At 39.6% G+C, this 14,249-nt stretch overlaps 1 protein-coding gene across 1 annotated transcript; it reads left to right on the top strand.

Moving 5' to 3' along the window:
- The first annotated feature begins 5,246 nt into the window (after nucleotides 1-5,246).
- On the top strand, nucleotides 5,247-8,492 carry OR2A1 (olfactory receptor, family 2, subfamily A, member 1). The gene has a single exon (XM_002751897.6). The coding sequence runs from the start codon at nucleotides 7,021-7,023 to the stop codon at nucleotides 7,951-7,953; it is 933 nt and encodes a 310-aa protein (XP_002751943.3). The 5' UTR covers nucleotides 5,247-7,020; the 3' UTR covers nucleotides 7,954-8,492.
- Nucleotides 8,493-14,249: the final 5,757 nt, after the last annotated feature.

Genomic DNA, 14,249 nt, shown 5'->3' with positions numbered 1-14,249 from the left:
TTATTCTATTTTTAGAAGTAAAAGCTGCTTCAACTTGATATGTGATGAAACACGTAGTTTGAGGTAATGTTTCCTAAATTAGTTTGTTTGGCATCATAAAAATCTCCTATTTAACTTGTTTTAACTCACATTTTTTGTTTTCTACCTTAAAATGACTTTTTATAATTGATGTTCATATGGCGATGAATATAGAAAAAATGCTCTAGAATTGTAGAACTTTTTGTCTACAGTTTCACGGGCTTTTTGTCATTTATATCAGTTGCACTTCACCAGAGTGTGAAAAGAAAAAGAAAGAAGAAAAGATTCTAATGTTTATGGATGGCCTACTAGGCACTAGACTTTTCATGTGATCAGGGGCATTTCTGTGTGTTCCTAAAGCAATTCACTGTGGACATGTACAGTTGGAACACAGGTGAGCATGTTCTCATACCCTGATTACCTGTGCAACATTTTCCTTGGGTTTATTCCATAACCTCAGCAGATCAAAGGTGACACTGTAATAAACTCATTAGGTTATAAATTGCATAATTGCTTAAAATAAAATTCATAATCCTCCTATGTCCAGTAGAAGAAAGAAATAGAAATAAACATGAGAATACCTTTGACTGGCAAATATCTCCACCCTCCAGGGAGAAGTAGTAGCTTCTAGGGAAGCCACCTTGGAGAGGGTCATGTCTCTTCCTGAGGTGCGCTCCCAATCCAGCACTCTCCCCTTTCAGAGTAAAGATTAGAGAATAATTCTAAGAAATGATCTACAGTGGTGGTTTGTGCCCTAGGAGACTCTCCCTTCAGGTAGGCTCTAATAAGCCCACTGGGACACCTTGGCCCTTCCGTGGACTCCCCAATCTGCTCTGTACAGAGCACTCCCTCACCAGCTCCCCAAAGCATGTCTGCACCTCAGAGGGTCACTCGGAATTGGTTAACTTTTCAGGGTCCTTTCTTCCCACTTCTGCTGCAATACAAGCAACCCAGATTACATTAGGAAGAGGCTGAGCTACAGAGGTGCCTGCCAGGAGCTTATTCATTGTCACATTGGTCCTGCTTCCTGACAGGCTCACTTGAACCATCTGGAGGCTAGAGAACGTATGTAAATCTCTAAATTTGCTGGGATTCAGGAAATCCAAGCATTCCGGGACTGTAATGAGAGATGTCTCAGAGGTGTGCTCTGTAACTGTCTGTGTTTCTTAATTCTGCTGGGGTTGAGAACAGATAGAAAAAGACAATTGCCTTGTTCCTCCTTCCCCAAGGAGGTGGGCACGCCGGAAGTTTGAGGAATCACAGTTCCTCTAGTGATTCCTCAGCTGTTAACCAGGTTGAGCCCATCAGAGAATAACATCACCTTTTCTGAGGGTTCTGATACATTTTCAATCAGAAATAGAAGAAAGATTCTGCAGCTCCCACAGAAACTCCCAGAAACCTTCAGGTGCTTCCCAGTTCTGAGATCCTTGAGTCCAAATGTGGGAGCTAACCAGGTTGCCTTTGCTTACTTTACCATGAATTCCTCCTAGACATGTTTTAGCTCCTAGTCTTGGTTAACTCACATCTACTACAAACATTGGTAAGGAAATTCACTCCTCTCTAAATATGTGCTGATTATTTTTCTGTTATGGGGATAGTTTGAGGGAAACTTATATGCTAACTTCTTTGACTATATCACAAACAATGTAAGTATATGATGAAGCTAATTTTGTTTTATATGATGGAGAAGTAACTGCATGAAAGCAACAAAGTTATAAACATTGATGCTAGATTTAAATACATTAAGAATACATCATCCATAAAATTAACAGGCTGACTGACACTGCTATAATCAAGACTACAAAATCAGCTTTAGAGGATCATGGCCAATACAGTGAATGGTTTTAAGGATTATTGTGAACCATACAATCACAGGCTACCCAAGAAATTGTTAAAGACAATTGATCTCAGCTATTGAGTGTTCACTGCATACCAGGAATATGTTCAATGTATTACACATATCATCTCAATTAATCTTCACAACAGTCTCCTAAAATAGGTACTATCACTTTTCTCCTTTAAAAAAAAAAAAACAGGAAACAAACCTGGAGAGGTTAAGATACATACTCAAGGTCGTATAACTAATAAATGAGCACCTGACCACTGAGCCCATGGCTGTTTAATTGCTCTTCATAGTTTCTTTCATTGTTTGCTCTGCCTGAGAACCTGACTCACAGCAGAATGTTGAGGGCTCATTAATGTTTTGCTTCTTCATATTTAATCAAATTGATATCCAGTTAGTCAATAAATAATTATTGAACACCTACCATGCACAATATATGGTAAAATGTATCTAACCTTTTTAATCACTTACTAGATCAATAAGTCAAATGAATGAATGAATGCCTTTTGAATGAATTTTTTGTTGTTTTGTTTTTGTTCTTGTTGTTTTACCATCCTTGGACTGAATCTGGAATTTCTGGCTTGCTTAAATCTTGCCTAATATAATCTGTATACTCGAAAGACGTTTCTATTTCTCCACCCACCCCCATAGTTTCTTTCATTCTACATGATACAAAGAAAATCTTACTTAAATTCAAATGGATAAAATTCATCAAAGGATTGGGAAAAGTCAAAGAAGAGACTAAAAACAAAATTAAATATAACCCCATTGCAAACATAACATTCAGGCATTTTGTATGCTTGAAATGATATATGTGTACCAGTTAGCCATTTAAAAATTTAGCAAACTATTTGATGACTAACAAATTATCCAACATCTCCATGATTTCTAAGTAAGTATGTAAGACTCAAATCATTTCTCTGCACATGACCAAACCTGTCTACTTCAAAAAGTAAAACTTAAGATCTGATAAGCTGACAAACTTCTAATAAGTCACATCACATTCTTAAAATGAAAGCTATTTTTAAATCCTCAGGTCAAATAAAGTATTAGATGGTTTACTTCCAAGTAATAAGAATATTTGAGGCTGGGTGGAGTGGCTCATGTCTATAATCCCCGCACCTTGGGAGGCTGAGACAGGAGGATTGCTTGAGGGCAGTAATTTGAGACCAGCCTGGGCAACATAGTGAGACCCTATCTCTGAAAAAAAGTTTTTTTAAAAAGGTAGCCAGACATGGTACAGCACACCTGTAATCCCAGCTACTGGGGAGGCTAGGTGGGAGAATCACCAGTTCCTGGGGAGGCTGAGGTCGCAATGAACCATGATTGCACCACTGCACTCCAGCCTAGGTGACAGAACAAGACCTTGTCTCAAATTAAAAAAAAAAAAAAAAAAAAGGGAGGGTTATGAGTGTTATTGGTTGTAACAAATATTCCTTTTCCTTTTTGAGACAGGGTCTCACTCTATTTCCCAGGCAAAGGCTCTATCATGGCTCACTGCAACCTCAAACTCCCTCCTCCCTCAGCCTCCCAAGAAACTAGAACTACAAGCATGTGTCACCATGCCCAGCTACTGTTTTTTGTTTCTGTTTTTCATGTTTGTTTTACTTTTCATTTAGAAACAGAATTTTACCATGTTGCCCAGGCTGGTATTAAACTACTGACTTCAAGCAATCCTCCTGCCTCAGCCTCCCAAAGGGCTGGGATTACAGGCATGAGCCACCGCATCCAGCCTCAAATATTTCTGATTCTTGGAAGTAAACCATCTGAAATTTTATTTGACTTGAAGATTTTGAAATAGTTTTCATTTTAACAATGTTGTGCGACTCATTAGGAGTTTGTCAGCTCAACAGATCTTAAGTTTTACTTTTTGAAGTAGACAGGTTTGGTCATGTGTAAAGAAATGGTTTCAGTATTTACTTAGAAACCATGGAGATGTCCGTTAATTTGTTAGTCACTAAATAATTGGCCAAATTTTTAAATGGTTAACATATATATATATATATATATATATATATATATATATATATATAATTTAAAGCAAGCTTGTCCAACCTGCACAGCCCATAGGACAGTTTTGAATGTGGCCCAACACAAATTCATAAACTTTCTTAAAACATTATGTAATTTTTTGTTAAAGCTTTTCAGCCACTGTTAGTGGATTTTATGCATGGTCCAAGACAATTATTGAGGCCAAGAGTTTGAGACCAGCCTGGGCAACATAGGAATTACAGGCATGTGCCACCATGCCTTCTTTCAGTGTGGCCCAGGGAAGCCAAAAGATCTGAGAGTATACACAATGCCTAAGTGTTATGTTTGCAACAGGGACAAATATATATATATATATATCCCTTTTGCCAACCCTTTGGTAAATTTAATCCATTCCATTTCAGTTTAAGTAAGATGTTCTTTGTATCAAGCATTCCAGATTTAGTCCAAGAATGGTTAAAAAAAAACTACTATGCATTCCTTTATTCATTTGCATTTATTAATTTGTTCACACAATAAATATTTATTGTCAGAATTACAAAAGTAAGAGCACCTTTTCCTTGTTCACAAGAAGTGTGTTGGCAACTCAGTCCTGTAAAAGAAATCATAGTTTCAACCCATGTGGCAAGTGTCCTTAAATAATCTGAATGTCTTCATTCAGCTCTCCTTTCTTCTTGACTCTCCATTTGCCTTTCAAAGAAATTCATTTGGGCATAGCAGATTTTTTTTTTCTTTGTATAATCATTTGGTAAGTTACAAAAGGAAGTAATGAAGGACTGAGTAAAGAAATTAAGAATTTTATTAGATGTAGACTGGGTACAGTGGTTTATGCCTACACTTTGGGAGGCCGAGGCGGGAGGCACACTTGAACCCAAGAGTTTGAGACCATAATACACTGGGCAACATAATACATTGCCTCTACAAAAAATATGTATTCAAAAAAAAATTAGCTAGGTATGGTGGCATGCACCATAATCCGAGCTTCTTGGGAGGCTGAATGGGAGGATTGCTTGGATCTGAGATGTGAAAACTACAGTGAGCCGTAATCACACTACTGCATTCCAGGGTAAATAATATAGGAAGACGTTGTCTCAAAAAAATAAATAAAGATTTTTATAAGATGTACATTCAAATGCATTTCACAACCAAATATTTTCATATGCTTTGAATGTTTTCCAACTAAATTTAGCAGAGTATTTTTTTTATGAAATCCTGGAAAAAAATATATAAGCCTTGGTCATGTGTTATGAGGTTGCAATATTCACTATAATTTATTTGTGTCTTGCTGATAATAATCAACAATTTATTCATAATGCTTATTAGTATACCATCATTTGTTACCACTGGAAAAGGATCCAGTGGTGACATTTTTCAAGGTTCCAATTAGATGATTTTTTAACTTTCTTTTTATTTTTTAACTTTTAAGTTCAGGCATACAAATACAGGTTTATTACATAGGTAAACGTGTGTCTTGGAATTTGTTATACAGACTATCTCATCACCCAGACATTAAGCCTAGTACCCATTAGTTATTTTTCCTGATCCTCTCCCTCCTCCCACCCTTCACTCTCTGATAGGCCCCAATGTGTGTTGTACCCTGTATGTGTTCTCATCATTTAACTCATGCTCATATGTGAGAACATTAAGTATTTGCTTTTCTGTTCCTGCATTAGTTTGCTAAGGATAATGGTCTCCGCTTCATCCATGTCCAGAAAGAACAAGATCTCATTCTTTTTCATGGCTGTATAGTATTCCATGTTGTAAATGTACCACATTTTCTTTATCCAATCTATCATTGATGGGCATTTAAGTTGATTCCATGTCTTTGCTCCAATGACAGCTGGACCAGGGTCTTATCAAAAGCGGTACCTTTCTTTACATGAATCCTGGAGAAGATTTTTCTTCACAGATAAGCAGGTACAGGTTCAATGGCTTAGCCTCAGTTTATTTTTGCCTAGCATAGGCACTAAGACAAACATTTGCACTTGCAAAATACTGGATTTCTACATGGTATATTGAGGAAAATGTTACTTAGGACTTAATGACAAAAACCCAAATATTATTTGGCACATCACCAATTCACAAAATACCAATTACCTGACTGACAGTTTATTGCCATAATAATATGTAAAATAATGAAGTCACTAAATTAGCTCTTTGCAAAAACATGTTTTAGTTAGCCATGTGTAAAGGATTTAGCAATTCTTATGTTGCAGAAGCACAGTTAATTTTTTATGAATGGTCATTTATGGTGTATTTTGAAAGACACTTCATTTTAATTTTTCCCCATAGTTTGTTTCATTCTACAGAGTGCAAAGAACATCTTACTTAAACTCAAATGGATTAAATTTACCAAAGGCTTTGCAAAAGTGAAAGGAGAGACTAAAAAAGAAATTAAATATAACCCAGTGGCAATCATAACATTCAGGCATTGTGAATGCTTTAAATGATATATATGTACAAACCAGCCCTGAAAAATCTAATTTCTACATATTGTACGAGTTGTTATTCAAAACCAGTTTTTGGTAAATCAGTAACTGTGAATCAATCAGTAGATTAACTGCCAAATCGTCAATTTTTAGTTCCTGTTTATGACCCATTGTAAAAGGAAGATTGCATTTAGAACCCATTTGTAGTACATCCATTAATTTCTTCTTAGGAACCCAAACAATCACAATGTCATTAAAGTCGCTCTTTATCTTTCTGCTTCTTCTGTTAATATATAAACTGCTCCAGCATGCAAACGTTGATTTCAGATGTTGAAAGCAAAACAGTTGATATTTCTACTGAGAAACTGGGATTACATCATTTTTTTTTCTAGGACTACTCTCATTCCCATATTGGGAGTTCTATTTCTAAACACCAGGAATTCTTGCAGGAATTTTTATATGTGCAGCTTCAAAACAATCCTTATTAGATGGTCATTTTACTTCGACTTTTGGTATGACATTCTTTCTTCCCATGATGTGTTAATGGCTCTATGTATCCTGTCATTGGTGACACAATCCCTTCTGTAACATTGGATATTTACAATCAATGATTAACTTAATGTGTAGCTAAGTAATTAATGTTAAAAGTTTATCTTTTAAAAATGACTAAATTCATAAAATAATGTCTAGGTGCTTTTTGACAATCTGGTCCTAAGCGATCTATTTCTTTTTCACAGGGAAATGGGGGAAAATCAGACAATGGTTACAGAGTTCCTCCTGCTGGGATTTCCCCTCAGCCCACAGATTCAGATGTTCCTCTTTGGGCTCTTCTTCCTGTTCTACGTCTTCACCCTACTGGGGAACGGGGCCATCCTGGGGCTCATCTCACTGGACTCCAGACTGCACACCCCCATGTACTTCTTCCTCTCACACTTGGCCATCGTCGACATTGCCTATGCCTGCAACACGGTGCCCCAGATGCTGGTGAACCTCCTGCTACCAGCCAAGCCCATCTCCTTTGCGGGCTGCATGACCCAGATGTTTCTGTTTTTGAGTTTTGCACATACAGAATGTCTCTTCCTGGTGGTAATGTCCTGTGATCGGTATGTGGCCATCTGCCACCCTCTCCGATATTCCGTCATCATGACCTGGCGAGTCTGCATCACCCTGACTGTCACTTCCTGGGTGTGTGGCTCCCTCCTAGCTCTGGTCCATGTGAGCCTCATCCTAAGACTGCCCTTTTGTGGGTCTCATGAAATCAACCACTTCTTCTGTGAAATCCTGTCTGTCCTCAGGCTAGCCTGTGCTGACACCTGGCTCAACCAGGTGGCCATCTTTTCTGCTTCTGTGTTAATCTTGGTGGGGCCACTTTGCCTGGTACTGGTCTCCTACTCACACCTCCTGGCGGCCATCCTGAGGATCCAGTCTGGGGAGGGCTGCAGAAAGGCCTTCTCCACCTGCTCCTCCCACCTCTGCATGGTGGGGCTCTTCTTTGGCAGTGCCATCGTCATGTACATGGCCCCCAAGTCCCACAATCCTGAGGAGCAGCAGAAGGTCCTTTTTCTATTTTACAGTTTTTTCAACCCGATGCTGAACCCCCTGATCTACAGCCTTAGGAATGCAGAAGTCAAGAGTGCCCTGAGGAGAGCATTGTGCAAGGAAAGTAATTCCTAAAAGGTGTTACATTTGAATCTCCAGCCTCAGTCATCTCCTGGAATCATGGTACCAAATACCATCTACGTTCACTACTCTCTTTATATCTGAGACTGAATGAACCAACAGATTCTGCAAAGCATTCCTTTTTCCTGCCTGGGAAGTATTTAGTTTTTAACGCATTTGTTATACTTAACAGATCTATAAAAAGTTTTAAAAAAATACAGCCAGAGGCAGAGACTCCAGAACCCACTGATACCTCCGTCCACTTTCATCCACATTTGGATGTTTCCCCTCAATTGCACTTTCTCTCTTATAAATAGTAAATGTGCTTAAATGCTTACTTCAACTTGGAGAAAAATTGATTTTTATAATATCCTACCAACTATTTGACAATTTATTTTTTGGGGAGTAGGGGGGACCAAGTCTCGCTTTGTCACCTGGGCTGGAGTGCAGTGGCAAGATCTCGGCTCACTGCAACCTCCACCTCCTGGGTTCAAGTGATTCTCCTCCCTCAGCCTGCCAAGTAGCTGGCATTACAGGTGCCCACCACTATGCCCAGCTAATTTTTTGTATTTTTAGTGGAGACAGGGTTTCACAAGTCTGACAATTTCTGTTGGCAGAGAGAGTGAATCTATAAACATTCATCTGGCAATCTGAAACAATCACACAACAAAACCCACTTTCCAATGTGCCCTGAGATTGCAATGGTCATTCGTTTCTACTCTTCTTGCCTCCTCCATGGGACTGTCTGTGATTTTGTCTGAATAAGCACATACTCTTCGCTTAGAGGAAGTTAGCAAGTACCACCACACAACTTTTCATTGCTGGGGATGAATGGAAAGCCCCACGCAGAGACAATTCCATAGGAAAAAAAGGGTTTTAATAATAATGGTAATAGTTAGCATTATTATAAATTACTCTGTGCCATCCACTGCACATTGATAGGGACTTTATAGAGATAACCTTGGTTTATCATTATAGCCAATCCATTTCCCATGATCTCCCCATTTATAGATGTAAACTTTAAGCAGATGGAAAATGTTAGACTCACACCCAAACAATCTGGCTCCCAAGCTTTCTCTACTTAACCAGGACAATGTAGGACATTCTTAGCAACATTTCAAATTAAGAATAAATCTAACCAATCCTAATGTAGGAGATGTTTGGTCAATGTGGGTTCCTTCTCATTCTAGAATGTGCCATGATGAGGCCAGGGGTGTCAGAGATTCTTTATGGAAGGCTTCTTATCCTGTTTGATGAGTCCTATGGGCATGACTGCAAAGGAGGTTAAGAGATTGAGAGTAATCCCAGCACTTTGGGAGGCGGAAGCGGGTGGATCACGAGGTCAAGAGATCGAGACCATCCTGGTCAACATGGTAAAACCCCGTCTCTACTAAAAATACAAAAATTAGCTGGGCATGGTGGCACATGCCTGTAGTCCCAGCTACTCGGGAGGCTGAGGTAGGAGAATTGCTTGAACCCAGGAGGCAGAGGTTGTGGTGAACCAAGATCGCACCATTGCACTCCAGCCTGGGTAACAAGAGTAAAAGTCCGTCTCAAAAAAAAAAAAAAAAGAGATTCAGAGGAACACAGAACACAAAAGGGTGGGAATGGAGGCTGTTCTCGTTGAGATCACAGAGTAAGTTTAGAACTATACTTGGTTCTGTGTGGTGAGATCCAGAATAAAGACATCTCTAGTTCACATACAACACTCACATGTGCACACACACACATACACTCACATGCATACCCCGAGTGCTTGGTGAAGCACTACTCCAAGAACTTTACAAGTAAAAGCTCTTTAAGTCCTCATAAAAACCCTATGAGGTAAAGAATATTATTACTATCTTGGGGTGAGAAAACAGAGCTATAGAGAGATTATATTAATTTAACCAATGCTCCCAGCTAATAAGTACCTAGTTCAGAATCAAACTTACGCAATATGACTGCAGAACCCATAATCATAACCATTATATAAAAACCAAAGAGACTGTGAAATTTCCAAAGGAGAAGAAAGAGGAGGAGGGATGAAAAGCAATTTTCAATCTCTAGCCAGAGATAGGCATTGGGTTCCAGACAGAAAAGTACTTAAAACTGTAAAAAACAAAAAACAAAAAACGAAAAACAGCATTTTTTATACTGCTGTGTGAAATGAGATGAGGTAGGTAGCAAGAAGGGACTGTGACTTTAAGGGTCAGAGATGGAGGAGGAGCCTCCTTGATGGGCAGGATGGTGAAACCAAAAACAATGGATTAAAGAGGTTGACACTGCAGTTTTAAGTTGATGGTTCATCAATTGAAGAACATTAGAAAGTGTTTCTGTAAGTTATCTAGCCGGGTGTAGCAACATGTGCCTGTAGCCCAAGCTCATCAGGAGGCTGAGGTAGGAGGATCACTTGAGGATTCTGAGGCTGCAGTGAGCTGTGATTGTGCCACTGCATTCCAGCCTGGGTGACAGAGTAAGACCTTGTCTCCAAAAAAGTAATAATGATAAAATAATTAATTAATTTAATTTTTAAAAATTACTTAACCGGATATACAATTTGTAATTCCATTACTGCCGAATACAGTTTTTTAATGGTTGTTTAGTTTCATGACAGATGCTGCATATTGCATTGCACCCAACACCGGGAGTGGATACAGTCAAATGGCAGAACGAAGGTGAAGAGCTCTAATTCCAGGGGTAGGTCTCAAGGGAAGAAAGCTCCCTGGTACCAGAGGAGCAGCAGGAAATCACAGTGTGCAGAAACGCTGCTCAGGAAGTTGCGTAAGTGGACCTTAAACTCTGTGTGTGCAGTGCTCTGTCAGCACTGGCCCAGGCATCCAGGAAGCCCAAGACACTGCCTAGCCCTTAAATACATGAGGCGCATACCTGAGACCCTGGGTCTAGTTCCAGGTCTACCATTTGCTAGCTGTGTTCTCTCCAGAGAAGTCCCTTAAACTGACCAAGCTTCAGTCCTTAATCTGTAAATTACACATATGAAAGCTCTTTAGGACACCCCAGAGTGCCACTGAAAACCACAAGCAAGATGCAAATTGACACATTATTTTTGAAGACTTAAAAGTGCTATGTGAGCATAAGATAAACTGTTATTATTACCATGATGTCAGAAGTTATTTTAATCCTGTTGGGGAAACTTTCTGATCGGAAACCAAAATTGCTCTTAAGACAGGAAGAGCATTGGTGCTGGTAGGTCACCTAAACCTTTGCCCTCATGGCTTCCTCATGTCCCTTCTAGAGGCACAGGAGGCCACTCAGACTTGGAGGGCACAGCCTGACAGGAACAGGAGCTGTGGCTCAGACTCAGGGAAACTCTGTGAGTCAGTTGGCAAAGGCTTCTGGGGAGCCTCTCTCTCTTTGAACCTGGTCCTAGCCCATTCACTTGGAAAAAAACAGGAGACTTCTCCCAAGGGCAAGGAATTCAGATTTGGGTTTTGGTTTCCAACTTTTTGTAATCCTCAACCTGGGGTTTACAGTACATGTCTCAATTATGTTTCATTCATCTCTGCACAAAGGTAAGGACAAGTATTGGTTCATCTCTTTATACCTAAAAATTCCTAGCACAGAGGAATTCCACAAAAAAACATGTGGAATACATAAGGACACTTTAACCATCTGTTGGCCTCATTTCCAAATTTTCAGTGTTGAGCCATCTTCTGATTTCTAACCTTCTTTGAATCTCTCTAATTTTAGGTTATAGTACAGTAGAAATTTAATTGTAGCTGATAATTATTGAGCACTTACTATGTGGTCAGCATTGCATAAAATGCTTTAATATAATTCTTCCATCAAATCTGTGGAGTTAGGTACTAATGCTATCCTAACATTAAACGGAGAAAATAAAGTTCAGTGAAATTAATTAATTTATCCAAGCTCACTAAACTATTCAGTGGTAGAAACATGATTCAAGACCAGCCAGTCTGGCTATAAATAAACTCTGAGCCACTCTCTTGTAGAAGACCTCCTGATGTTCATCGCTTGAATGGCCGGCAACAGGCCTGTTCATAGTGTTCATTGTGTTCAAATTTCTGCTCACATCATATAGGCTTAGGGATGTGTTACCGTTTATTCTTTTTTTTTTTTTTTCTAAGATGGAGTCTTGCTCTGTCACCCAGTCTGGAGTAAAGTGGCCCAATCTTGGCTCACTGCAACTTCTGTCTCCCAGGTTCAAGCAATTCACCTGCCTCAGCCTCCTGAGTAGCTGGGACTACAGGTATGCACAACCATGGCGGGCTAACTTGTGTATTTTTAGTAGAGAGATGGTTTCACCATGTTGCCCAGGCTGGTCTCGAACTCCTGACTTCAGGGATCCACCCATGTGGGCCTCCCAAAGTGCTGGGATTACAGGTGTGAGCCACTGCGCCCAGCCTATTCTTTTAAGGTTGGATATCTCGTGCATTTGATTAGTCCAATTCATCTTTTTAGCATATTCTTATGCAGTAGATATTAATAATCAAGAACATGCTATTGCTCTAGGATCACAGACAGGAAAAGAAACAATTTTGGGTAGAAATTTAGCAATTACTATTCAAAATGCTGTAATGCTTATTTATGTTTTACCATAGGGGTCCATAGTCATTGTCTTCTCACAGGAATGTGACAAATGACAGAACCTGTGATTCCAGAAGGCCAGGATGGTACTGGTGCTACACAGGAAGTCATGTCAGGGTGTTGCTCTTGAAAACTCTGACGAGAGGGTGGAGACAACTGTAGGCAGTAACTACTGGAAATGATAGGGACGGGAATTTGTATGTTGTAGTCAGTTTCTTTCCCGCCTGAAATTGGCAGCTGCAGCATCTTTGGCATGTGGACCAGGGATTGCCAACTGCCGACCGGTGGGACTGGTGTTTACTGTTCGCTGTGTGTGTAGAGTATCATTGTTAAATATAGGTTCTTGAGAATAGACAAAAAGGAAAGACATTTGGAATGCTGTCTCACTGGACTTCACAGCTCTGATGTTTTCGCAATCTGCAGAGAAGTATCTTACATCCCTTGCTTTCTTCATAATTTTTAAATAGCATTGGCTCATTTTTATCTGTGTTTTTCAAACCTGTGTTTCTCTGTTTTTAATTTTTGAAATCATGTTGTGCCAAAAGAAGAGGTGAATGACTGAACATAGTATCCTTTAGTTAACAGAACACTGGCTCAGCATGACAATATCTGGGCTCTCATGCCAGTTCACCCACTTACTCACTGTGTGACCTTAGAAAAGTTGCTTAACTCCTCTGGGCTTCAATTTCCACACCTATAAAATAAAGAATTGAACTGGACAAACTTTAAGGTCCCCTCTTATTTTCTAATTCCCTGTTACTAGTTTATTCACATTTCATATTGATTTGGATTTTCATTTTTGTTAAAGAAGTATAAAATAAATTCCATACAGAGAAAATGAAATGGACTTCTGCAGCTAACAATCTCTCAGACCTTAAATATAGTAGAAACCCAAAAATATGTACTAGCCAGGAACAATGGTTCATGACTAGACTCCCAGCACTTTGGGAGGCCGAGGTGGAAGGATCACTTGAGGCCAGGAGTTTGAGACCAGCCTGGCCAATATGGTGAACCCTGTCTCTACTAAAAAATACAAAAACCAGCCAGGCATGGTAGCACACGCCTGTAATTCCAGCTACTCAGGAAGCTGAGGCACAAGAATCACTTGATCCTGAAAAGCAGAGGTTGCAGTGAGCTGAGATCATACCACTGGATTCCAGCCTGGGCAACAGAGGGAGACTGTCTCAAATAAAGAAAAAAAAATAGTGTGCACTGAATTGATTAATTAGTTGACTATTTTAGTGTTCTGGGAAATAGAAACTTCATGACTGGCTAAAAGTTAACATGAAATGCCCACTCTAAGGAAAGGATATTACTAGGAATAACTTTTACTGGAAAAGTTCTAGGATCTAGACTTAAAACTTAAATGTCTAGTTTTGTACCCATATTACCCACATTGTAGATAAACTTTTTTTTTTCTGAGACAATCGCACTCTGTCACCCAGGCTGGAGTGCAGTGGTATGATCTCGGCTCACTGCAACTCAAGGGATTCTCCTGCCTCAGCCTCCTGAGTAGCTGGGATTACAGGTGCATGCCACCACGCCCAACTAATTTTTGTATTCTTAGTAGAGACGGGGATTCACCATGTTGGCCAGGCTGGTCTCAGACTCCTGACCTTGTGATCCGCCTGCCTCGGCCTCCCAAAGTGCTGGGATTACAGGCATGAGCCACAGCACCTGTCCAGTAAGAGCTAGTATTTGTTGAGAGCTTATTAAATGTCAGGCATTGTGCTAAGGTAGATGCATCATTATCCTGTCTAAAC

This window comes from Callithrix jacchus, chromosome 11 (genome assembly GCF_049354715.1).
Source record: "Callithrix jacchus isolate 240 chromosome 11, calJac240_pri, whole genome shotgun sequence".
Taxonomy (NCBI): Eukaryota; Metazoa; Chordata; class Mammalia; order Primates; family Cebidae; genus Callithrix; species Callithrix jacchus.
This window is presented reverse-complemented; position numbering and strand designations above follow the sequence as displayed.

What these genes read in the sequence shown, in the direction of transcription:
- OR2A1 (XM_002751897.6), top strand. Translation starts at nt 7,021, where the DNA reads ATGGGGGAAAATCAGACAATGGTTACAGAGTTCCTCCTGCTGGGATTT.